This window comes from Rhinolophus sinicus, chromosome 4, assembly GCF_057876585.1.
Source record: "Rhinolophus sinicus isolate RSI-liver-muscle chromosome 4, RSI-T2T, whole genome shotgun sequence".
Classification (NCBI taxonomy): domain Eukaryota; kingdom Metazoa; phylum Chordata; class Mammalia; order Chiroptera; family Rhinolophidae; genus Rhinolophus; species Rhinolophus sinicus.
Window position 1 is genome coordinate 97,663,481 of NC_142504.1, and position 25,611 is coordinate 97,689,091.

At 53.3% G+C, this 25,611-nt stretch overlaps 1 protein-coding gene across 4 annotated transcripts in view; it reads right to left on the reverse strand.

Moving 5' to 3' along the window:
• Nucleotides 1–6,791: 6,791 nt before the first annotated feature.
• ZBTB7C (zinc finger and BTB domain containing 7C) overlaps nucleotides 6,792–25,611 on the reverse strand; it is a 326,762-nt gene continuing 307,942 nt past the window's right edge. For all 4 annotated transcript variants that reach the window (XM_019721283.3, XM_074340005.2, XM_019721306.3 and 1 more), the window contains 2 exons: nucleotides 20,018–21,244; nucleotides 6,792–9,709 (listed from right to left, as the gene is read on the reverse strand). In XM_019721283.3, the coding sequence (XP_019576842.2) occupies nucleotides 9,058–9,709; nucleotides 20,018–21,228 (1,863 nt within the window). In that variant the 5' untranslated portion in view covers nucleotides 21,229–21,244 and the 3' untranslated portion in view covers nucleotides 6,792–9,057. The remainder of the gene's footprint in view (nucleotides 9,710–20,017; nucleotides 21,245–25,611) is intronic.

A 25,611-nucleotide genomic window follows, 5' to 3' on the forward strand; every position in this document is an offset into this window, starting at 1 on the left:
CCAGAGAATGTATGGGATCGTCTCGAAGTGGGGAATTGGAGAAAGGAAACCCAGCAGAGTGGGGTTGAAGGGAAGTGGTGGAGGAAAAGGCCAGCCCTTCTTGCTGGTACCTACTGTGGCTGGCTCTTGCAATAAAGTGCAGGCAACTTCCCAGTGAAGTCAAAACGCAAATGCAGTGCCAGGCCTTCCCCCCAAGACTGCCATCCCCCACGCCCTTCCTTTCTGGAACTGATGGGACCGCCGTGGCGTTCCCTCCATCTGTCCCTAACACTTGCAGGGCCTGGGCGAGAATACAGAGGCCAGTGTGTCATGTCTAAACATCTACACACAGAAGTCAAGCTAACAAATTGTTTAATAAACTGCGTTCTAGCCTCCTATCTTGACAACTGCACCTTCACAAAGACCTGGAAAGCCAGACCCCAGTCAGGTCCTCAAATTCCTTGGGGTTCTGAAGGGGCAGAGCCAGACTGCTCGCTGGCAGCCACCCCCTTCTCTTCCCACCCCTGGTTCCATCCTGCCCACTGAGAGGTCTTGCCTGTGGATACCCCAGTTCACATAGCTAACCTCCAGCCGTCCTCCCTGACAAACAATCATCCCCGGCTCTCCCTCAGTGTGTGGGGAGGGACGCCAGCAACAGTCTGCTCTCAGAAAGGAAGACCTGGGAGAGGTCCACGCAGGCGCCGGGAGCAGGCTTGAACCTGTTTGGGCAGGGAACTGAGGGGTCCCTGGCACCCTGCACGTGCACCGTCTAGAAGGGGCAGCCTTACAGTCCATGCCCGGGGACAGCCCTTTACAACATGGGGCCAGGGCAGGGGCCCGGTTGCCAGGCCAAAAGGCAGTACTGAAGAGTCTTCCTACCCTTGCAAGCCTAATTCTTAGAATCCGATCGTGGGTTTTCTTCTCCCAACATGTGGCACAGGCATCACGGCCTCTGCTTACCTCCCTAACCCACCCGGGCGTGCCAGCTGCTGCCAACCCCAGAGTGGTCCCTATGTGCCCTGGGGAGCCAAGGGGGGTTGGGCTGTAATCAGGCAGCATCTGGAAAGGAGGCCCCAGCCACATGTAATCAAAGTTGTGCAGTTGAATGGGTCTCCCTGGGTACCTTCAAACAGCTCTACGTGTCAGGCAAACCCTGAGAAATTACGTTCCACGTTCTGATTTCAGAAGAGGATATCTTTATCACTTCCTGCTCCAGCTTCCACACAAGGATTGGTAATTGATTAGCCATCATCATCAGATTATCCAAAACAACAACTCAGATAATCACGGGGATAAGTAATGAGTACAGACCTCCTCTTTCCTCCTTCCCTCTCTCCTTCCCTCCCTCCTTCCTTTTCCATTGGAAGAACAAAAGAAGAACAAAGCAGAAAAGGTAAGGAAACAGATAAGCACCATCGTTTTAAATATTATTGACGGATCACAGAAGAAAGAAGAAAGGAAACCAGCGCTGACTCAGCAGCTACTAAGTGGCAGGCAGAGCTGGTGTTTCCCCTCTGACCCCATCAGAGCCCTCCAAATAGATGTTATCACCTCCTCCTTTTTATGAACAGAAAAGCCAGGCTGAGCAAGGATGCTGAGTAACAGAAAGACTCCAATAGACGAGAGCCGGGTCAGTCGGCCATCGCCCCCAGGGCTGAGGACTGGCCCCAGCGCAGACTGGAGGGAGTCTCTGAGTCCTTTCCAGCCACCCGGAGCTCTGTCTGGAGGAGGAAGTAAGGTAGTGAGCTAATATTGGCCCCTTTGGCTGTGTTCTTTCTTGCTATGCCACCCACTCTTCCCCGATCACTGCAGCCCCCACTCCCACCAAGACCCTCCTATGTGGGACATTCCAGCCATGAGGAGATGCAAACCTGCTTTTGCATTTTAGAGTGTGGCTCCTCCAGGAGTGATGTTGAAATGGCAAAAAAAAAAAAAATTCATTAAAACACACTCAGACTCCGCTTTACCACTTAAATGACGAAAACCCATTTTTGAGGAGGGAGGCTCAGCATGGAGCTGATTTCTCAGTAACAGCAGAGAAATCGTAGGGTAAAGTTCTGGGTCCCCAGATGTGAAGAGAAAGCCTTGATGACTGTATTTGCTGCAAGGGAGCGGGGACAAAGACGATCCATGCTGAGCAAGCCTATAGCCTGGGAAAGCACTTTGGAATGTTTCATCGGCTCCGGAGGGTGAAACTGTAAATGAATGTTCACCAGGGCTGTAGAGGGCTGAGGTGTCAGGAGGAAAACTGCCAGTGTGAGCTTTGTCTAAACAGGCTTCTGTTCCCATGATCCTTGCCTCATCTAGGCCTCAGCCCCTAAGAGGACAGTGTGGGGCAGTGGCCAGGAGTCAGCAGATCTGGTTTGAGCCCTGACTCTGCCAGAGCTCGCCCTACAGGCTTGTTCTCACTGTTTTGCCACTTTGAGCTCCGGGGATGTCGTCTGAGGCCTCCTGACCTGACTGGAACTCTTTTGTGTAGAGAAATCCCATCATGCATCCTTCCTTCTCAAAGTAGAAGTCAGAAGCTTACGTTCCCAGTCAGCCTGCAATCAAGTCAAGGCGTGGGGCTTCGCCCTTCCAATCAGATGCATCAGCCTAGAACAATGCAAGTCCAGATGTGTGGAATCTATTTCCTGAGGAGAATCGGTGGTAGAGGGTGGACCACAGGGCCGAGTCCCAGTGTCCCGGGCCTGGTGTCAGTGGGGTCAGCTGTGGGGTCTGTGACTAGCAGCAATAGCAATGAAATCTCTGCAGCAGCAACATGATGCAGTGAGACGAGGGCTTGTGCCTGGCTCCCCGGCTTCCAGGCGGTGGACTTCAGGCAAATTAGACAAGGGCACCCCTTCTAGACACACTACTGCCATCTGCTGGGAAGTTGCTATGATATACAAATCTAATGTATATTAGAACAAATACATCTTTCCAGGGTGTGAATGGCACCCATTCAAAAGTGGTGGTTTTGCCATGCAGGATATAACCTGCTCAGCTGATGGTGGTGGCCCTACAAGCCTGACTCTTTGGCCCTTGTGCAGATTCTGTGAGAGACTTAATTTCCTTTAATAAATGCCTTTTCTACTTAAGCTAGCTGGAGTGGGTTCTGGTGTTGTACTAAGAACGCTGACTGATACAAATAGGGATGTATATTTATGATATGCACCTCGTAGGATTAAAACCCAGCTGAGCAACAGACATCAAAATCCTCTGAGAAGCCGAAAGCACTTACGTTACTCTGCGTTTGTGCTTATTTTATCAATTTTTTAGAGGAACATGGGAAAGGGGTCTGATTCACTCTATCTTCCTTCCTTACCCAGAAAATGATTTGTTTATTCTTTTGCTTCTGTCGTCAGGGCCAGAGTTCATAGTTAAACGGAGGCACCACAAGGTTGAAAATGAGTGTGTGTGTTATAAATATTCCAGCAGGGAGACTTGTGGGGAAAACGGCTTTGCTGTGTCTTGTCCATGCACTACCGAATCTCCTATTGTTACAAAGAGGGATGACATCAGCCTGTGTATCATTTGTCAGATGACTGTGTGTGTGTGTGTGTGTGTGTGTGTGTGTGTCTGCAGATAAAGTGATCAGTTTCCAGGTTTTCCAGGATTGTCCAGATTTGTGATGTCTTGTCCTTATTTGTCAGACCATTTCTGGGCCTACATTTTTTTGAGTTAGGCCGTTTGGGTGCTACCCCTGAACGTCACAGCAGCCCCTGCCCAGGATATGGCGAGGAGGGGACGTGAGTGGGACCTCCCTAGGGAATCCTCTCCCCATCCATTGCTGGAAATGCACGTTTGACTCAGTCCTGGTGCTTCCAACCTAAAAGGAGGGAAGGAGGCTAGAGGCTTGCTTCCTGCATCCCCGAGGCAGGGTGGGAAGAGGTGGGTGGGGCTGGGAGGCCACGGCAGGCTGGTAACTGCCCACTGGTATGATTTCAAGGCCATCTGTCCAAATCTGCCCCTCCTGTTTGCTGCTTGAGGCCTGACATTGCTTGGCTCAGAGCCTTTCTTTCCAGCCTGAATGAGGAGCAGGGAGCAGCCAAGGCCGGGAGAGGGAGCCCGTGAGTCACCTCTACCCTCCGTGACTCGGTCAGTCAGGCTTTGGACAGAGGGGAGGGCAAAGAGAAGAGAGGGTGTCCATATCCTGAAGGGCAGCTGGGGTAGGGAGGGGCACCAGGAGGAGAAAGGGGGACACTGGGGAGGTGGGAGGTGGGGCCACTGGATACAAATATGCTTGATTTCAGAATTTGTCCCTGGTCCTTGGAGGGGCCTCTCACAGTCTGTGTGCAGATTGCTTTTCCCTCCCGCAGGGCCTCCTGACTCTCCATTGCTCCTGGAAAGTGACAGGCTCTGCAGAGGAGGGAACCTGTGGCAGACAAGGCCGCCCTGTCCCACTCTCTCGATTTCCCTTAGAAGCCACCTGGCTTTCAGAAGAGACAGTGCACACAGGGGGACACCCAGCTGTGCCATTCCTAGAAATGCCGCTGCAGTAAGCTCAGAGGACCCTCAGGAAGGAAGAGCTGGTGAGGTCCCAGGAGAGGAGGGATGGGGTCTGTGGTTTGTCGGGATGTGGCATGGACCTCTTTGGCCCTGGCAGTGGAGACCTTCCAGAGGCCCTGCCCGCTCCTCTGTAAGGGCAGGCAGGCCCTGGGCTCAGAGAAAGAACTAGCATGAGAGACCATCTCATTGCCTGCAAATTATCGTTATCCTGTCCCATATTTGGGGTCTCAAAGTAAGAGTCAGGGCCTTTTCTGCACAGAGCCCTGTTTCTCTGCCCCAAGTGACTGTCATTCACTGGTTGGGTGGTGGCATGTGTCTCTAAGCCACCAAGGTGAGTTTTGTGAACTTGTCCCAACTCATCTTTTTCACTTGTCACAGTCTTTCTTCCATGGTCACAAGAGAACATATATTCTCCTTTTCACAAATCAGATGGAAGGGACCCAAGAAGAGAAGCATCTCGAAAGCCCACCTTCCGTGCAGGATCACCTTTTCTTCAAAGGTGATGTCGAACCCCTTCAATGACTGCTTGATCATTCCCCCACAAAGGATCGCATTCCTCTTTAGGACAACTCCAGATGTTAGAGTTATCTTTCTTCATTTGGGCACCCAGCTACTTCAGGAATCTCTCTCCTATTGGTTCAAGTTGGCCAGACTTTTGGTAAAATCCTTCCTCTACCTGACAGACCTTTAGAAGTTCCGAGGCGACGCATTCCTGAAGCCTATTCTCCAGGTTAAGGAGCACGTTTCTTTGGCCTGTCCCCCACGGTCTCCTTCTACCTTTCCCTCCCCCTCTAATGAAGACTCCTTTGCTGTCAGCACCCCAATTCCCTTAGCACCTTGGGGCACAAGGGAGCAGGCCATGCCTGGCGCATCTCCATGGAACACCCACCTTGCCGGGACTAGAGATTTTACTCACATGAGGGGTTCAGGAGCACCCAGCAGTCGGGGCCCATTGCACCCAGTTCCTTAGCCCATTTCCATGTTCATCTCTGACCCACCCCCAGAATGAGGACCCAACCCTCCTAGAATGCCCAAGCTGAGAAGGATATTAACGAGTATCCAGCCTCGGATTTCTGGCACTGGGCTATGCTTAGCCCTAAACCTCAGCCATGAGGTGGGGCCTCTCAAAGCTGCAGGATAGCCAAGGAACACTCTGATGTTACTAGAAGGTTCTGGGGGAAATGCAAGTAATGTAATGGACAAATAGTTCAGGATGATATTTTTATAATAAGACAAGTGCATATATATTCTGTAATAGAATGAAATTCAAAACATGAGACTTCAGAGGAATTTTACAGTTACGGGAAGGTTACTTCAGGCTATTTCTTTAGAGTTCAAGTTCCAACTCTGCAATGGGCTGGCCCGTTCTGCTGAGGGTGTTTGGGTGGAGAACCCGGAGAGGCTCTGATGGACTCAACCTCCTTGGTTATTAGAGGTGGGAGAAGTGAAGACCAGAGTAGAGAATCCACTAGGCTAAGGACACACAGCCCGGAGGAGTCTGGGTTTGAAAGCCAGATTTGTTCTTTCCTCTGTACCAAGGAATACTGCGTTAGGTTTGTAAGAGTGCTTACCATGGCAAGAAAGGGGAGCGAAAACAGAAAAGGGGCTCTGGGATAACCCTTAGTCATCCAGAAAACGCAGTTCAAAGAACCATTTTAGTCAGAGTCTGTGCTCTGGGTTCAGCATCGACCCCGTTCATTGACAGAGTATATATTTCCTTACCTCTTTCGGGATCCAGCATTTCCTGTTTGGGAAAGAGGCTCAGGTGAAAAAGAGAAGTCCAACTCCAGTGCCAGGGAATAGAGGAAGGAGGCCAGGAAGGTAGCGAGGCCACTCTGGACGCCATGCCAGGGAACTGGGAGGACTGGCTGTGTTAAAACAGTCAGCAACCCTGCGACATTCCCTTGCTCACACACCACAGGCTATACATGCAGGCGCGCGGGCACACACACACACACACCCCTTGCACTCAGGCTCACAGAAGCCCAAAAGCCTATGATCAAACAGTGGCTCAAACGCTGAAATGCACGAGACTGTTATAAAGAATTGAGTTCCTACCACACAAGCACTCACTGACAACTGAAAGGAGAATTAGAAGGGGAAAGTCAACCTTTTCCAGGGAGTTGAGCAAGCGTAGGTTTCTTTTACTCAAAACACTGCCCTTCAAATTATTAAATAAGGGTCAAGGGCTTGTGTTTTTTGTAAAGGTGTCTTCGACGTTATTGCAAATTTATGACACCCAATTGTCAAAACCTTATGCAATGAATGTCTACAGACTGGCTTGCTGCTGTCACCTCTCACAGAAGTGCGACCTCTCAGTATAATTTAATCAAGTCAATTAATACTGTTTAATAAATAGGCCAGAAAATTAGCTGAGAGTTTTTCTTGGCGGGATGCGGCGTGCAACCAAAGTTATGGAAGATTGTCCCTTGAATCACTAAGGCAAACTTTGTTGAGTGTCATTTTACATAAAGCAATCAATCACATAAAAAAAGAGTTATAAATAGAAAAAATTCCAAAGTTCTCCCACAGACAGACAGGGAAATCGAAACATTCCCCTCCCCCCAAAAATTGGAAACAAAACAAAACACACACCCCCACCCCACAACCCATTTGCTTCAAGTCCTTAGTGAACATACAGTACTCAGCATCTTTGGATATTTTACAATGTACAACTCCAAACTGCAGCCAAGAGAAAACAAAGAGAACTAACCAGTCATCTGAAAAATTGAGTTTATAAGAAGTCATTACCTTTACAAAATAAAAACAAAAGCCCCAACACCACCGGATTCCAATTTGTTCATTTTTCCTTGTTTCTTTTTAAAGCACGGGTCAGCCCCAGTCCCGTGGCTGATGGGGGGACAAGGGCATGTTGGCAAGTGACTGAAATGGAGACAGGAATCTAAGAAGCGGCTGCCCAGGCAGGTGACGTCTGAAGACAAGAGGGTGTCCGAAGCAATTCCCTCTGGTGCTGTGTGACATTTGGGGTCTCTTCTGGGGAGCTGGGGGAGTGACAGAGTCTGCATCTTCTCTGGCCTTTTTGTTTGTTGTGTTTGCTCAGGAAGAAGCCAAGGCCACAAGAAGAGTCACGTCTCTGCGTCCGCAGCTCCGGGACTGGGGACACCAGCCCTGGGCAATCTGTGCAGATGAGCTCTCCTCCTTTTCTGGCTGCTGAGACACAAAGCAAGCTCAGCAAGAAACGGGAGGGAAGGGCAGGAAAGGGGACAGGAGATCAGGAAGGCACTGGGCCAGCAGAGCTGTCTTCCTTCTTAGGACCTGCTACAAAGTCGAGAACCAGGGAGAGTGTGCGGACGGCGCCAACTCACAGAGCCCTTCAAACCCATATTGGAGCCAAGGCTGGGCCTCCCTGCCCTGAGGGGAGCCTCACACCCCAGCTTTGTCCCCGGAGTGCAGAGGAAGGAGTTGAGGGTGTTCAAACACAGCAGAGAGGGAAGTCACCAGCAATACCAAAGCCCTGAGACACCCACAACTCGAAAAGCAAACACATAAGCTCGGCAACCAGGTGTTTTTGCCTGTTTCCAGGGATGGGAGAGGAGGGAGGCAGTTGCTAGGTGTTAAGAGGTGGCCCCCATCCCTTCTCTGTTGGCCTTAGGAGTCCCAAGAAACTCCATAGAGCTTTGCAGGGGTTGTGTAGAGATGGGGTAAGTGCTCAAGAGTCATCCACAGTGACCTGCCCAGAGAGGAGAGGAGGGTAATACGTGGAGTTCCCAAGAGTGTGCCCATGTGCCCTAGCCCAGCTCTCTCTCTCTCTCTCTCTCTCTCTCTCTGTCACCTGTGTCTAGTTTGGATACATTTCTCACCTGTGCTAACATACAGGTGGATGTGATAAAACTAGATCTGGTAGGACAGCTGGTTTCACCAGCGACTTGGGGAGTGCAAGGCTGCTACCGGTACCCTCACAAAAATTGTCTTTGGAGGCATGTATATGTGGTGGGTGAGCAGGAGAGAGAAAACTAAATTACCAAACCCCCTTCAAAGTAGGGTGACATCGGGGTAGAGGGCTGACCTGTCCAAGGTCACAGGACAGTGAGGGAAAAATGGGCCCAGACTCTAGAAGCCTGTCTCCTGACTCAAGGAAGTCTCCCTGCCAACAGGGCATTTCCCATAAGGATCACCGACAGCTGAAGGCTGGAAAGAAGACCCCTCAAGGCAGTGCCAGCAGGGACTGTGCCAGAGGGCCCTGGGGCTCAAGCAGGGTGTGTGCCCCAGGCTCTGCCCCTCCTCCCTGCTCCATTCCCTAGCACATCTCGAAAGTGCTCTAGAGCACCCACCCAGTGAAGGCCTCCTCCTAGGTGCGGGCACACGCGAGTTCCTGTGTGAGAGACAGAGAGACAGACCGCCAGGGAGAAGGCAGGACCCCTGCTGGGAGGAGACACCCATCTTAGACACAAGCGAAGGGAGGAAGGGGCCTCAAGAGGCCCGGAAAATACCATTGCTGATGATATATGTATTGTTTCATTTTTCCCTTGTGATTTTGAAATAAAAAGTTCAGAGCCATTGGGTGGGGCAGTGCAGGCCTGGAGGGAGAGGGTACAGGGCAGGTGGACGAGGGCGACAAGGACCAGCCTAGTTGTTGGCTTCAGACATGGAGGCCACGTGATTGAGGCCAGCGAGCCCAGGGAGGCCCGCGAGGCCCGCGGCCCACGGGTCGGGCAGAGGGAAGTAGGGCCGCGCCGCAGCCACGTTCTCGGCCAGGGCGAAGGCCAAGAGGCCCCCCGCGTTCCTCTCGGCCTCTAGCTGGGCGCGGCCGAACAGCTTCATCTGCGTCTCCTCGAACTGCCGCTCGAGCTCCTGCAGGCTCAGCGTGCCCTTGGGCGCCGCCAGGAAGTGCTTGGAGGGGCTGGGGCCCGGCAGGCACACGGTGGCCCCGCCCAGGTGGCCGCCCACCTCCCCGAGCGCGGGCGGCATCACAAAGGCCGCCTTCTCGGGGGCGGGGCCTCCGGGCCCGAAGAGCAGGCTGGCTGCCCTCCAGGCAGCGGGTTTGCGGCCGCGTCGAGGCCGAGCCATGCGGCAGCTCTGGCGCTTGATGTGGCGGTGCAGGTGGTCGGAGCGCGTGAAACTCTTGTAGCAGAACTCGCACTGGTAGGGCCGCACGCCCGTGTGGATGCGCATGTGGTTCTTGAGGTCGTAGTTGTGCACGAACTTGGCGTTGCAGTGGATGCACAGGTAGGGCCGCTCCCCCGTGTGCTTCCGCATGTGGATCTTCAGCTTGTCCTGCCTGCAATGCAGAGCTGGAGTCAGTCCCCGCAAGGAACACCAGGGGCCACTGCTAACCCTCGGCTCCAGAACCTGCTATGGCTCCCTACTGTCGCGGGCTCAAACCCCAATGATAGCATCCCTGCTAGGATTTACCTTCCACACCTGCCCCATCCAAACAGATGTGATTATCCCTGGCTTAGAGGGCTGGAGAAGGGAGCAGTGTCCTGAAGGCCTCCCCCACTCCAGAACCCCTTCCACTAGTAAGCTCTGAGTAATGAAGCTCCTACTCTTTGTCAGGGGCCTGTCTCACAGACTGGAAAATACACCTGATGACAGGTCCCCACCAGTCAGCAGTCTGTCCTTAGTCCTCCGATGGGGCAATGACCTCTGATACTGGGTTGCACCTTAATCTCATGTCCACTCTCACCAGGCAACAGTCTTCCCTTCGGTTTGTCCGGTGCTTTTCACCCTGAGCCCCTGGGCCCACCCCAGCCTGGGCGGTTGAACTCTGTCTGTGCTCAGCGTTAAGCTGGGAGGCTACAGAAGCCGGCACACCTGGTTCAAGTGTCCTGAACTGTGGTTTCTTATCCCAACCCTGGGCTCTGCTCTTTGTCTGCAGACAATTCCAGGGTTTACAAAAGAGCCAGGTGCAACAAGAATGCAGCCTAATCTAAGGCAAAGCTTTTCAGGGTTTAAGCGGTATTATTCAGAGGTAAGGTATGGTGTAGGGGCGAGGCTCCCATCAGGGGGTTGGGAGCCCCTGCTCCAGCTGCAGACCCACTACTAAACATGCTGGGTGACCTTAGGCAAGTTACTTAACCTCTCTGCACAGAGCCGACCCTAGGGCCAGACATCAATTCCTATTGTCTGGAGCTGATGAGAGAATCTGGGTTTGTGTTGTGCTAGATTCAACACACCTCCTGGTCGTCTTGAAAGGAAAACTGACATGTCAGGGTCAGTTTTCCTTAAGACTGAACGCCGCATAAGCCAGCTAAAGGACCCTTTCAGCCTGGTCGAGGTGGAGTCTGCGAGGCTGCAAGGACGCCTCTTGACGATCATTCTACAGTCCTCCCTGCCCAGACCCGGCAGGCCAGGAAGCTCTGGGTCCATTCTCCCACCTCCTCCCCGCAGGTGTGGCTTGGGTGGGACGTCTGCCTGTAATTTTGGGGTTGGGTTTGAGGTGAGAGCAGATGTGGAGCTCAGGCATCCACCCTAAAATGGCCAGATTTAAATCACCCTCAACATAACCCCAGGACAGCGGGAGCAGGTCCTGGGCTTCTGGTGTCCCCTGGCCACTAGAGGTCTCACTGGCTCTTATTTTTGGACCAGTTCCCCAGGGGCAGGACAGCAGAGGAAAGAATGTTCTCATGTACACTGGTAGGAACCGGGGGAAGAGGACCAGGGAGGACAGACCTGCTCAAAGGAAGGCTGCTGGAGAGCTCCTGGGAAGTGGAGGTGGGGTGGCGAGTGGGATGGGCAGACCAGACCCTCCTTTCTTCCATGTCCCTGCTCCTCCCACAGCCCACCAGCACCCCCAGGCTGCAAAGTACCCTGCTGTGACATCCCGTGCTCCCTTCTCCCCCAGCGTTGCCCTTATGGCACCTGTAATCCTCATTTCACCCAGGTGATTGGAGGTTTGAGCAGGAAGGGGCCTTAGAGGGCATCTGGGCCAGTGCGTCTCAAACTTAAGCATGCGTCAGAACCATTATCGGGGCTTGATGAAACACAGAGTGCTGGGCCCCACTTCCATAGATTCTGATTCAGTGGGTCTGGGATGAGGAGGGCAGAGAATTGCATTTCTGACAAGTTGTCAGACGCTGCTGCTGCGGGAACTACTCCACGGACCACCTTGAGAACCAGGGGCCTGGACTACTCAGTCCTTCACTCTGCAGGTGGGCGGACTGAGGCCTAGGGAGGGGAACTCACCAAGGTCACCCAGAGGGTAATGGCAGAGCTGGGTGGGACTCAGGCCTGTTGGCTCCCAGCCCCCAGTAGGAAATAAGAGTGAGGTGGATAGAGAGCATTTGTATCCCGATAGCCATGCTGCACAGCTGAGAAGGTGATTATAACTTCCTTCCATTGAGCACCTGCTATGGGCAGGTGAATATACCCTTTTAATGACCTGGAAGGTTGTTATTCAGAGGCAAGGTATGGTGTAGGGGTGGGGATCCCCATTAGGGTTCTGGGAACCCCTGCTGCAGTAGCAGACACACCACTAACTTGCTGACTTGCTGGGTAACCTTTAGGCCAGTGACTTAACCGCTCTGTACAGAGCTGAACCTGGGGCCAGACATTAATTCCTATTGTCCGGGGCTCATGAGAGCATCGGGTTTGTGTGAGTAGACTCAACACTCCTGGAAACATTTCCTTACTTAGAGGAAGAGTTGGGGCTCGGAGAAGTGAAACCGTTTTCCCAAAGCCCTCCAGTCCGTGAGGGCAGAGGAGCCTAGAGGGCTGTCTGGGGCGTGATTTGTTTGCAAGCTGTTCTGAGGTAGAAAAGGGGTGTATTTTCAGACCTGGGACTCTCAGGAGGAGGCCTAAGGAGCTGCCCCAGAAAGTGCAGACCAGAACAATCGAAACAGGGCATGTGCAGCCAGCTTTCTGCCTCTGGGCCCAGAAGACTGAGGCCTGTGCTGGGAGGAGCTCAGCCCTGGCAGGAGCGACCTATCCCTGAAGGAGGCTTTGTATGGGAGCTGGCAGAGGGGTAAGTAGAGTGGGCAAAGCTCATTTGAAGTTAGTTCTGGAACAAAACCAAACCAAACCTAGAGATCGTCTCGCTGACCAGGAGGACATTAACACGTTCTGAGTGGGAGGGCCCCGTAACCTGCATGATCACAGTATACTTCCTGGGACCTGGAAAATACTGATCTGATCCACATCCCTCACTCTCAAGATGAGGAAACCAAGGACCAGAGAGGGAAGAGTTTTCTAAACTCACAGCATCCTTATTCCTGTAATGACCTTTCACATGGTTATAATGCACGCGTGCATTGGCAGGGCTGGGCCCCGGTGCCAGGCACGCTCCAAAAATTAGATCAGGTCCTTAGCTGCCCTGGGCCTCAGTTTCCTGACCTCTAAAATGGGAAGGCTGGGGTGCATCATTTTGACCTCTGGTGTTCTATGTTTGCATCTGAGTAATGGGCTTATACTGAATCTCCTTCTGCCTAGTTGGCTTCATATAGTATATGGCTCTTCTACTCCTGCTTCACAAATCTAAGCTGCTCGAGGAGGCAGCATGAGTGTCGTTGGAGAGCGTTCTAGCTGGAATCTCATGAACTGAGCTCTTCGTCACTTCTCTTCAGGACTAGAGGTCTGCTGGTTCTGCTTAAATCTCCAAGGCTTCCCCTGTCCAATGGCCTATGTGTTACCTTACCCCTTAGCATGGCTTTCAAGGCTCTTTCTAAGCTCACGCCTTCCTGTTCCAAGATGGCTAAGTTCTGGGGACTCCTGGTGACTACCCTGTTTCCCCGAAAATAAGACCTAGCCGGCCCATCAGCTCTAATGCGTCTTTTGGAGCAAAAATTAATATAAGACTCGGTATTGTATTATATTATACTAATATTATATTATATTATATTATATTATATTATATTATATTATATTATATTATATTATATTATATTATATTATATTATATTATATTAGACTACATTATATAAGACCGGGTCTTATATTATATTACATAAGACCCGGTCTTATATTAAAATAAGACTGGGTCTTACATCATTAAAAGAAGGCCGGGTCTTATATTAACTTTTGCGCCAAAAGACGCATCAGAGCTGATGGCCCGGCTTGGTCTTATTTTCGGGGAAACACAGTACTGTTAGCAAGACTGTAGTGTATACTTCCAAGTTGCTAAGAGAGTAGACGTTACCTGTTCTTACCACACCCACACCAGAGAGGTAAGTATGTGAGGTGATGGATGTTAACGTACCTTATTGTGGAGATCGTTTCACAATACGTACACGTATCAAACCATCACGTTGTATACCTCAAACACACACAATGTCGTAGGTCAGTTATACCTCAGGGCAGCTGGGACAGAAGATCACTCCATCTACTTTGCCAGCGCCCGCCCCTCCCGTATGTAGTGCTGCATCCACATGGCTAACCTGTTCCCCTTTACATCTTTGAACACCTATTGCCACAAGCTGGACTTCCAGTCCTCCCTCCCCCTGCCCCCCCCCAATGCAGAGCCTGTCCTATTATGGGATGGGTGCTTGGTAAACCCTGGCTCCTCCCCTTCTGGGCTTATCTTGTTAACATTTGGACACCAAAGTTCCATCCTCAGGGTTCCACCAGAGATCCAGCTGTGCAAGCTCCTCCTGGCCAGCTGGGAGCCCCTCATTCCAGCCCTCCTCCTCCCTGCACCCATCTCTTTCATCTCTGAGTTTACTGCAAACTGCCCTGCCTGATAATGTCTCCCACTCCAATACCCCTGACTCTTCAAGGTCAAACTCGAGGGCAGTCCTCCACAAATCCTTCCCTGTCCATCCAGATTTTGTCCTTTGCCCTTACTTCCCAGAGCACCTGTGACCTGAACATTGTGCCTCCAGCCAGGTCCCCTGAGGGACAAGGATGGAACAGCAGAAGATGAAGTGTCAGGGTCATTCTCTCCTGCCCACTAATGGCCCCAAAAGTGTCAGCATTGCCCTCCCAGCAGGTCGCGAGCTCTGCAGGCCACGTCTCTCTGTCCACAATGTCTGTGGCCCCTGCTTGCCCTACCAGGTACTCCTCGCAGATGGGAACACTATTCAGAAGCCACCATGTTATTTCTAGGGCCAGCCTCGCATATGCTGTTTGTCTCCCTTGGGGGCCCTCCTGCCCACAGAGACCCCACCACGTTTCTGGCTCCTGGAGCCCTGTGTTGTGAGGGGCCAGACAGTGCAATGATGCACGGGGCAGCAAATTCAAGGGCAAGCAGCACGGCCCCGGCTGATGCAGGAAAGAAAGGCAGGCTCGTGGACATGCTTCAGTGTTAGCATGGGTCAGGCACCTCCCGTGCACCAGGTGGTAATGCCTTGTCTCACTGAAGCTGATGAGGCGGGTTTCCATCATTCTCATGAGGAAACGAAGGCAAAGAGGGTGCAGTCGTGTGTCCAGAACTTTCCTGGTCTTGAGTGAAATGTGAATGGAGTCAGAAAACTGGGAGCCACCTTAGTTAGGGAGCACCCGCTCCAACCCCCTCCTGTTACACACGGGAGGCCCAGAGAGGGGAGGAGACTTGGCCAAAGTCACACAGCTGGGTAGACGCAGAACCGGGCCCGGAGCCTGGGGTTCCTCATTATCCCCCCAGTGCTCTTTCTGAGGTGCCACAGTCCCCTGAGAGATACTGAGCTCTACAATCACTCATCCGGCAGCACTGTGTGTATGCCAGGCGCTGCTTTCTCAGCCCTCATCCAGCACGGGGCACGGATGGTACCGGTACCCGCTTTAAGAAGACCCTGTCAGGTGCTTTGGTATTCTGCTCAGGGCACAACCCTGAATGTAGAGCGGGTGTCCGTGGCGTGTTTGTTGACTGACTGACCAACGACTGGATGTGGGGCCAGGTCTCAGACTGCCCCAACTGCAAGTCCAACACTCCCCTCTCTCCCATCCCCTTGTCTGCCATCTCATTCCTGTGCCCTCCACCAGCGACCAGCCAGGTCACATGCACCGAAGCCTCAATCTAGAATCTCCCTTCCAGCCGGGAGAGCTCATCTTTGAGGAAGATATGGCCGACCTCATGAGCTCATCCCCCTGCGTGAAAGGAAAGGGCCCCGGGTCTCGCCTGGGGTCCTCAGCCTGCACTCAGGCCCCCACTCAGGCTAATGCTTTCCCAGCACCATCTTCCCAGACTTCTTGGTAACCAGGAGGTCTGAGACCACTTCTCTTCCTGCTGCCACTGCTAATGACATTACATTATCTTAATAAGGTCCCCAGAGCTGCCAGGAGTGGGAGGACTAAAAGGAAAATATGGAACAAAAAAGAAACCAGACTCCTGGCCTTGTTGGGAGAGCTGACGGCTACCGGCTGTAGAAGCGTCAGCATTTGGCTCACACCGGAGGCGGGTGTTGGAGACCAGAAGTTGCAGCCTTTTGGGGGATGTTGGTAGGGGATCCAGTGGAAACTCGCCAAAGAGTGACTTCTCAGGGTATAGAGGTTATCCATCCTTTGCCAGGGACGGGATGGGATTTGTGTTCCTCGGGGCTGGTCCCTTCTCAAAGAGCATCTCGGACAGCCAGGCAGCGGGGGTGTGGCAGGGGGTTGCAGGAGGGCAGGCTGCCCAGCCATGCTCTTTAGGAGCTTCCCCGATAGGCTGCCTGCCTTCAAGGAACAATGTGGCAGGAATTAGGAGGAATTAGTCTTCTGAGGTCTTCACGGCCCAGGGCCAGGCCCATTTGGTGGTGATGAGAGCCAGAGGGCCACCTGCGGTTTGGGGGGGGCAGGGAAAATGCCCACCAAATGCAGCAACATCCCTCTGCATGCAGGTGGGACAAGCACCTTCTCATGTTCCCTCGGCTCACTTGCTCCCTATTCTTCAAGGCCTATCCTAGGAGCCACATCTGGCAGAACCCTGTGGTCCTGACCTCTGACCCTGCTTTCAGCCTTTCTGGGAAGAGAAGGTAAAGGAATCCTGACGAGAAGGGCCTGGGGGACTCTTGGTCCAGACTGCCTCTGCGTAGGTGCTATTTCTCTCTCCCAAATTGGAGCTGATGGGACTGATTGCAGCAGGAGCTGTCTCTCCGCAGCCAGTAAAGGCACCAGTTTTTCTCAGAAAGAAAATGGTGATGTTGGACCACGTCGGGGGAGTGGAAACACAGACTCCGGCATAGGCAGAGGGACTCAGAGTCCTCTGAGAGATTATGCGGTGGCCAGCGTGAGGAGGGGGTAGCGTGGGGCCATAGAAACAGGCTGACTGAAGCGTCAGAGTCCCTGCTTGGGGCTCCAGAGGTGTTTCATATATGGAACAATCAGTGGTGGGACAACTAGTGGAACTGGCTGAAATCTAGCGCCAGCTTGGAGGTGAGGGTCCTGACACCCAGGAATAGACAGTGTCACGCTGGGTATGCCTCCATCTCTATTCTCGCAGGACCATAGCATGAAAGCAGCAGGCAGGCTTAGGGGCACAGGCACTCTGTTGGAAGGACTTCCAGGTCTCCCCTCCCCCTTTCGTGGCTGCTGAAGTCATTAGGAATGATGTCCCCATCGGGTGTGGACATTCTGGGAGTTGGCTTCTGAAGCTGTAACTCAGAGCCTGTGCCAAAGGCCACTTTGCAGGGGGAGGGTCGGTCCCAGGGAGTGGCTTGGCCTTGCAAGGAAGTCTGGGAATTTCGAGTCAAAGAGGCAGCAGCTGTTGCTTTAAGTGGCTTCTGAAGAGCTCCCAGCTGAGGAGAGGGAAGGTGTTGCGAATGGTGGCTGCAGGAAGCAAGCCACAGAGAAGGTCCCCAGGGAAAGGCTGCCAGGGGACTTGGCGACAGGCAGTCACAGGAAACCCCAAGCTAGACAGACCGGGGTTGGGGCTCTCCAAAGACCAAAAAGAATCCTTGCAGAACAGCTCCAGGGAGTGGGCAGGAGGGAAGCAAGGAACCAGAGATTCTGAAGAATGTGCCAGGGAAGGGGGTGGGGGTAGGGGGAGTTCGACACGAATAACCACAGCCCACGATGAGAAACACAGCCCCTTATTTAAAGAAGCCGGGACAATCTCCTCCAGCCTTCCCGCACTCTGGAGTGTCTCTGCTCTGGGGAACGGGTGGGTGGGGTGGCTAGAGCTTTTCTGATCTTTCCCAGGACGGTCAGAGCCCAATGGGAACGAGTGAGGGGAAGGTGCTGATGGAGGCCTGAATACAGCTGCTGTGGCTGGAGAGGGGCCTGGGGGCCCAGATGGCTGTCCATCTGTTGAGCCTGAGTAAACTGGAGGGAGGGCAGGGCAGACGGCTGGATGGCCAGAACCGCCCACTGGCTCATCTGACCTGGAGGGATGAGAGACAGCAGGCACAGAGGCCACCCTAAGTGACCATCAGGAATGTGCTGCAAGGGAGCGTTCTGGAATGCAGCCCTCCTGTACCACCCAACATCGCTGCCCAAACCCGGAGGCCCACTCAGAGAATGTTCCAGTGTCAGGAGGGCGAGAAGTCTATGCGTAGTGACTGACTGAGATGAAAACTTTCCCTAGGGAAGGCACAGCCCACGGATTGGTGTGACCCTCACAGAAAGCTATGTGTGGGGAAGGCCTGGAGGGGCAGGGCGGGGAGGGAAAGGAGATGGGGACTTGGGGTGCCAGGCAGGTTCACGGTGTGGTACCCTGAGACCCGCATCCTACCGAAGCCATACACCTGGGTCTCCTCTGAAGGGACAGGTATCTCAGTGGCAGCCATGTGCATAGGGGACAGGCATGGAAACGAGGGAAGTGGACTCTGGATGGCAGGAGGGGGCACACTGGGTGGCTCAGGGACTGGCTTTCCTGGCCTGTGGAGAGTGTCAGATCCCTGGAGCTGGGCTGGGACTCACAGGGTGGAGATGAACTATACTTGACTTTGGATTGCGCTCTGGTTGAGCTCCCTCTGCTATCTTGGGCTTTGTCAGCCTCGTTCAGGGGTCCTAGCCCGGCCCTGTGGGGCTAAGTGATTCAGGAGAAGGTGGGGGCAGCATTACCTACAGCAGCATCAGAGTGGCGGGGCCAGCAATGAGGGCCATCTGGGCGCAGGGGAATCTCGGGCACTTGGGGTCCAGCTGCTCTGCACCTGGGGAGTCTCCCTCCACTGTCAGCTCAAAGCGTCGGGGAGAGATTCTGTTTGTGGGTTGCCTCATAGAAGCAGCTGTGCGGGCACCCCAAGTCGACTTGGAAACAATCAGTGTTGTCTTTCTAAACAGTCACCGGAGGAGCCTGCCGAGCTATGGTAACAATGCCACTGTCACCGGAACATATGTTTGATACCCTTCACTGGCAACTTCCCGTAGCATTTCAAGCCACCCAACAGAGGAGGCCTCACTATTTTTCTAGGACTCATCTTGTTTCCACCCCCCGGCCAAAAAAGAAAACATGGCCCCTGATTTGATATTCAACCTGATTCCAAAATTTTCACTCTATCCTCAAAGACCAAAGCTTTGGGTCCACCAAGGAAAATCCAAAGAATGAGCCCCCAGCCATTCCCACTGATAAATTTCCAAGAAGGTAAGCAAGGATGGCAGCACCCCCTGCGTAAGTGTGAGTCTCTCAGGGTGAGTTCTTTGATGGGACAGTGGCAGTGTGGGGGAAAGGACCTCGTCTAGTACATCGTGGTCACAGGGCAGGTGTCCACCAGGCTCTGTTCATATCCGACACACTGCAACCACCAAGCCCTGATGGCAGGCCACCCATCAGAACTCTCCCCACTGTGGACATGGCTGGAAAGGTCAGCCTCACACCAGTGACCACAAACAGCACCAACATTGTATTTCCCCCCAGGAGGCCCATCACCACCTAGCAGTGGACAAATCTGACTCCCCCACATCCCACCCATTAGTTTTGACTACAAAAGCTGCTGCTGCACAGAGAAGGTTCCTAACACATGTTCACTGAATGGGATGGAGTCTGGGGAAGATTAAAAGTTTATATGTGTTGATTTCAAATTTTATAACAGCATAAAAGCGAATCCTCTTCCTACTATGGAGAATAAGGAGGAGACTGTAAAAGGAGGCCCATCCTTGAGGTCTGACCCTAAAGAGATTTAAAGGGCTCAGGGGTCTCTGCAGTCCCGTGGTTACAGATTTTGCTGTCACACGGGTCCCAGCTCTGCCATTTTCCATCTGCACATGAGCGTGGCACCTAGCCATGGGGAAATGGATTGCTCATCTGTAAACAAAGGCCACACAGCACCTTGTTGCCTTCCTAGGGCCCGGCTGGGGGCAGAGTGTATGTGATACACTTAGGACAGACCCTGGTATGCTGAATTAAGATCAAATAAAGAGGCAGCACTCCCCTGGGGAGCTTCAAACCGGCTTCTGTGGGTTTCCAGTGGGGAAGGGGAGAGGGAGGCCGAGGCAGCAAGCGGTCGAGGCCCCTCACTTTACCCAGAACAGCTCTGCTCTGACCTGTTTTATATCTAGTCCTCCCACCTACTAGTGTATTTAAGAAAATATTCCAGCGCTTACAAAGAGCTTGAACATCACTACCCCAGGTAATGCCTAGCACGCCTTCTATCAATGAACTCGAAGGGTATCTAGGATCCAGTCGGGCCTCCTCCCATGAACTGGGTCTCTCTCCATCCCGCCCCCATGCGCCTCTCTGCTGTCATCCAGCGGCCTCCGACCCTCTCCCAGCACCCCTTGGGCCCCCCACCCTCCCCCCAGGGGCTGCAATGCGCACCTGGTGAAGCGGACCTCGCAGATGTTGCACATGTATGGCTTCTCCCCCGTGTGCGTCCGCATGTGCCGCGGCAGCTTCCCGGCCCCCATGATGACCTTGTGGCAGATAGGGCACTGCTGAGAGGCCTTGGGCTTCAGCTTGCGCTCCTCCACCAGCGGCCAGGGCGGGAAGAGGCCCCCCAGGTGAGTGGCACTCAGGAAGTTGAGATAGGCACCATAGTCATTCTCCGCCTTGATGGAGCCCAGCGGCCCCCCGGGAAGGTCCGGAAACATGTCCTTGAAGAAGTCGTTGGGGAAGGGCGGGGGTGGGGGTGGGGGCAGCTCCTCCTTCTCCTCCTCCTTGATCTTCCGGTTCTTGATGACCAGGTCCAGCGGCCCACTGTCCATGGGCTGCTCGGGCAGCTGGGCAAAGGCACCGAAGTCCCCTGGCCAGAGGTGTGGGAAGAAGTCTGGGGCAAAGGGAGACAAGGGGGGTCTCCTGTCGGGGATGTTGGCTTTCGGGTACAGGTTCTCCCTCAGCAGGGACTCGATGGAGAAGTCCCGGATCACGCCCAGGTGGCCAGGGCTGCCGGCCTGGAAGGAGTCCGGGAAGTCTCTGGGTGTGTCTGAGTAGGCCTTCTCCGTGACATGGTCCGTTTTGGAAGGGCTTTGGTGGCAGTTGATGTCCTGGGGGTCGGGCAGGTTTTCTTGATCAGCGAAATCCTCCGTGTCGTCGTCGTCCTCCTCCTCCTCCTCTTCCTCCTCTTCCTCCTCCTCATCCTCGTCCTCGTCGTCCTCGTCGTCGTCATCGTCTTCTTTGTCGTCCTCCTCCCCGCCGCCCCCGCCGGGCTCCATGATCTCCAGGCACACGTTCACGATGCACTGGATCTCCAGCATCCGGGCAGCGTTGAGAATGTGCTTGACGTTGGAGGCGGTGATGGTGAGCGTGGAGGTGTAGGCGAACTCCAGGATGGCGGCCAGGGCCTCGGGCTGCACGAAGTCGATCTCGTAGACGTAGGGCTGGCTGGCTAAGGTGCCCGCCGTGAAGAGCTTCTTGAAGTACTTGCTGCAGGCGGCCAGGACGGAGCGGTGAGTGCGGTACTCCTGCTCCTGCACCACCAGCAGCACGTCGCAGAGCAGGCCGTCATGCCGCTGCTCGTTCAGGCTGCACAGGACCTCGCTGCTGTGGTTGGGGAAGGGAATGCCGATGAGCTCGTCAATGCCATTGGCCATGGTCTCAGCCCGAGCCCTGCAGGGACACACAGAGAGGGAGAGCAGGGTTAGAGGACAGGTTCTCAGGCGGGACACCCAGCTCTTGGGACGCTGGCCCAGGGAGGCCAGGCCGGTGGCGTGCTGGCCCACACCACCACCGCCTTCACAGAAAGCTTCCCTTCCACCAGGAAGCCTGCCCTCTTCCCTCTCAACTTTTCCAAATCCCACCGGCCATGCAGAGCCCAGCTCACAAACGGGCTTTTCACTGTGCCACGGGGTCTTTTCCTGGACCCCACAGGCTCTTGGGGTTGGGCTTCTCATGGGGCAGTTGGCGTGTGCTATTTAGCAAAGGCTGTGGACGCTTCTTGTGGGCGTGATTTCACCGAATTCCACTATGCTAACGTGCAATGGGGGACAGCAGGGTGGACAGACACATGACACTCAACTGCTCTGTGAGTGACGGGATGGCATCCGCACTTCCACAGCGTCTGCGGGTCAAGGGCCCGAGGAGGGGTGTTCTCTCATGACTCAGTGTGGCTGCTGGGAAAATGCTCTGGTTTATGTCACAAATCCTATGACTCCTGCTACACACTAACATTTGGCTACTATTGGCTACGGTTACAGGCTGAGTCGTGTCTCCCTCCAAATTCATAGGTTGAAACCCTAACCTCCAGTTATCTCAGCATGTGATTGTGTTTGGAGGTAGGACCTTTAAAGAGGTGATTAAGGTTAAAATAATGTCATCTGAGTGGGTCCTAATGCTGTATGACTGGTGTCCTTCTAAAAGATTAGGACACAGATACACAGAGGGAAGACCACGGGAGGACACAGGGAGAAGACGGCCATCTACAAGCCAAGGAGAGAGGCCTCAGAAGAAACCAACCCTGCCTACACCTTCATCTTGGACTTCTATCTTCCAGAACTGTGTCCCCCCGAAATTTCTGTTGTTTAAGGCACACCGTCTGCGGCGCTTTGTTGTGGCAGCCCAAGCACACTGGTACAGCTACCAGGAATCTTAAGACCTATTTTTGTGGCCCATTTTTAGGGCATATGTTTTGCCTTCTGACCTTCCTCTGGTTTCACCTTAGTTGGTGAAAGTTTCCTTTCATGTTTGATCTTTTTTTCCCTTTGAAATCCTGACATCCTATGTATGTATGTCTGTGAGCTGTGTCACCTATACATAAACATTTAACTTCAATATTAAATTCCAATGCATCGTTAGTTATTGATCATGTCTGTCTTCCGTTACCCTCAGGGAATCCTATCTCCCACGGGGAGAAGCCCCTCTGAGACACCTCCGCATTGTACATGTTAAACATCAAGTGGAGCCAGTGGAGCCACCGGGAGGGAGACGCGTAGGACAGGGCAACAGGCACGCCCTCCCTTCAGGGAGCCAAACGCCCGCAGATTCAACCTGGACAAAAAGCCACCTCACTGTCCATGCCAGAGCACGGAGGGCCCTTCTCCTGCGGGCAGAGCTTGATCGTGACCCATGGATAAATCCTTGCAGAGGTCTGGTCCTTACCCTGGTGCAAGTACAGTGGGGAGAAAACAAAAAGAAAACCAAAATCTGAAAGGCCCATGTCCCAGTGGGAAGAGCGTTGGGGAGCCTCACACATTTATCTTATGGATGTTTCTGCCCTGGGAATGTAGATGCAGTGGGAGGGGGCAGAAACGAGATAAGCCAGTTCCACCATATGTGCCCCCATTGAGGGCTGCAGGCCCCAGGGACCTGGGGGGTGGGCAGGCAGGGCCCTGGGCGCTCCTCCTCCCTCCCCCGTTCTCCATCCCTGAGCAATCCCACCGGGGCAGGTGCTCAGGAGATTTCCCAGAACGAATGAATGCCTCATTTCTTCCCTGCCTTCTCATCTGTAAAAAGGCCAGAGACCCCACAGGCCACGCATTCGTTTCCTCAATAGTCATTGGGTTTCTCCCTGTGCCAGGCACTGGGGCTGCACAGAGAGCAGACCAAGAAAGCTCTGCTCTAACAGAGCTCACAGGGACATAACTACGCGAAAGATCTAGCAAGATGCACCAAAGAGGAGTGAGATCCCACTACACACATCAGAAGGGCTAAAATCACCAAGAGTGGCAACGCCAAATGCTGGTGAGGGTGTGAAGAAACTGGATCCCTCAAACATGGCTGGTGGGCATGTAAATGATACAGTCATTCTGGAAAACAACTTAGCAGTTTCTTTAAAAACTAAATATGTATTGAGGAAATGACACTGTTTTCTAATTCCCACGAAGCCCCAGAGGGACCCTCTCATCTGAAAAGACTGTGAATGAAATGCCCCTTTGACTGTTAAGTAAACCCTCAGGGAATTAGAGCCACGTTTTCTTGCTTGCTTATTCCTTTAAAGACAAAAATGTTCTTAAACGTTTTTTATTTTTGGGGTGCAGGGGGGTAATTCCCACAATTCCGTAAGCTTTCCCCCACCTTCTTACATAGAGGAGCTGAACCCATTGGACCGGGTTTTGGTGGTCAGTGTCTCATCCCAGCTCACTGAGGGATGGAGACTGCTGTCTCTTAGGCCAAATGTCCCGTCTCAGTGCTTTTGCAGCCATGTTGGCTTGAGACTGGGAATCAGGAACCCATAGCTGTGAGACTTTGGGAAGCTGCTCCAGCTCTCTGGGCTCCTGTGGCCATCTCGTCATTGGTGGCCATGGGAAATCTAATAACCAGTATCACGACCGTGAAAAGCTAGAAGCGCGAAGTGGGTCGGGATAAGAAGGTGACAACAGGCCTGGGTGACCCTGGACTCAAAGGCTGGTCTGCCCACTGCGGCCTGGTCTGGAGCCTTTGTCTCATTCCTGGTGGAGGGGATGTAACTGTGCAGCTGGGGGCTGTTTTTCTAGGCAGGAGGCCCGGCTGCCTTTGCTGTTTCATTGTCTCTGGGAAGAAGTGCCCCCGTCCTGCTCTCTGGGAGCTTCCCTGGTGATCCTAAGAAGACTCCTGTGCCCTGGAGGGCCCAGACAGCAGTGTCCCAAAGGGGTGGCGAGGCCCTCCCTCCCCTTGCCCAAGCCAGGGCCGTTCTGTCTCCAAGAATAACACACTCAGGAAAGAGAATTACACACACACACACACACACACACACACACACACACACACACACACATCAAACAAACACCTCTGAACATCCAGGAGTGGCTTGATGCAAAATACGAACCTCTGGTAGAAAGGGGATAGAAAAGCATATACAGATAGATCAGAAAAAAAGAGGCAGGAGGGAAAGAGAGGCAGAGAAGCTTAGAAATGGAAGGAGGTTCAAGAGGAAGAATGCAGAGCTGGTGAAACCTTTTCAGGTGTGGTCACCATTCCAGAGGTTATGAGTCCTTCTGCAGCCGCCCTCGGCCTCTGCCCTCAGCGGAAGGTTCTAGAGCTCAGGCATGTCCAAGGAGCCCTGCCTGCCAAAGGCAGCACTTCTCATCTCTGGCCTTGGTTTATTCACCTGAAAATGAGAACATTTCTAGGCTCAACTGTCTACCTCGGTTCCCCTCTCTCCCTACCAAGGGAAGGGGTCTTGCCCTCAGTTTACCAGCTAATGACAAGGAGGTAGTGCTTCTCTGAGAGGAACAGAGAAGGGATGAGGGTGGGGGTGGGGAGATCGGAAGGGGTGCGAGGGCCTTCACCCCACAGCAACGCATGACAGAAACCTGGCTCTAGAAGTCCTCCAGTATTAGTTTCTGGAGTGTGATTTGAGTTTTGTTCTTATTTTTGTCCCATTCTAATCACCAAATGAAGCAAACATACCGAGCCGGATTTATAATGATCAATACTAGCTATCATTTATTGACTGCCTATAACATGTCAGCCATCACACCTCTAATCCTTTCTCAACCAGCGCACTTCTGAATAGTACATATTTGTAGCAACACCTACAATTTAGGGAGAAAGAAAAGGTATGGAGAGGGTGACTCGCCCCCATGCCACAAGCCAGCAAGCGTCTGGCCCGGGATTTGAATTTTCCTCCCACACCTCCAAAAAGTTGTCTCTTACTTTAGAGATTTGATCAGAGCCGGTGCTGAGGGAGGTACACCAGAGAGCCGAGACCCATGCATGTCGGTGGGTGGTGGGGGTTTGGCTCAGTGCCGAGAGCACATGAGAGCTATGGACAGAAAGCCACGAGACCCTGTGGGCTGGGGGCCCTCAGGAAGAGGGGCCATGTCTGAGCTTGAAGGATAGAGAAGATTTTGTTAGGTAGAAGGGAGAAGGCTTTGGGTTTCCATAGTCCCCGCTGTAAATGTATTTACGCTGGACCCTGAGTGGGATTGCCTAAGGAGCTGTTCTCAGCCAGCACGTGTCTGAGGTTGGTTGACAGCCATCTGACCAGAGAGGGCCCACGCTAAGGGATGGAGGGAGAGGGCTCTGCTCTGGGACAGCCTGGGAACACACCTGGCTCC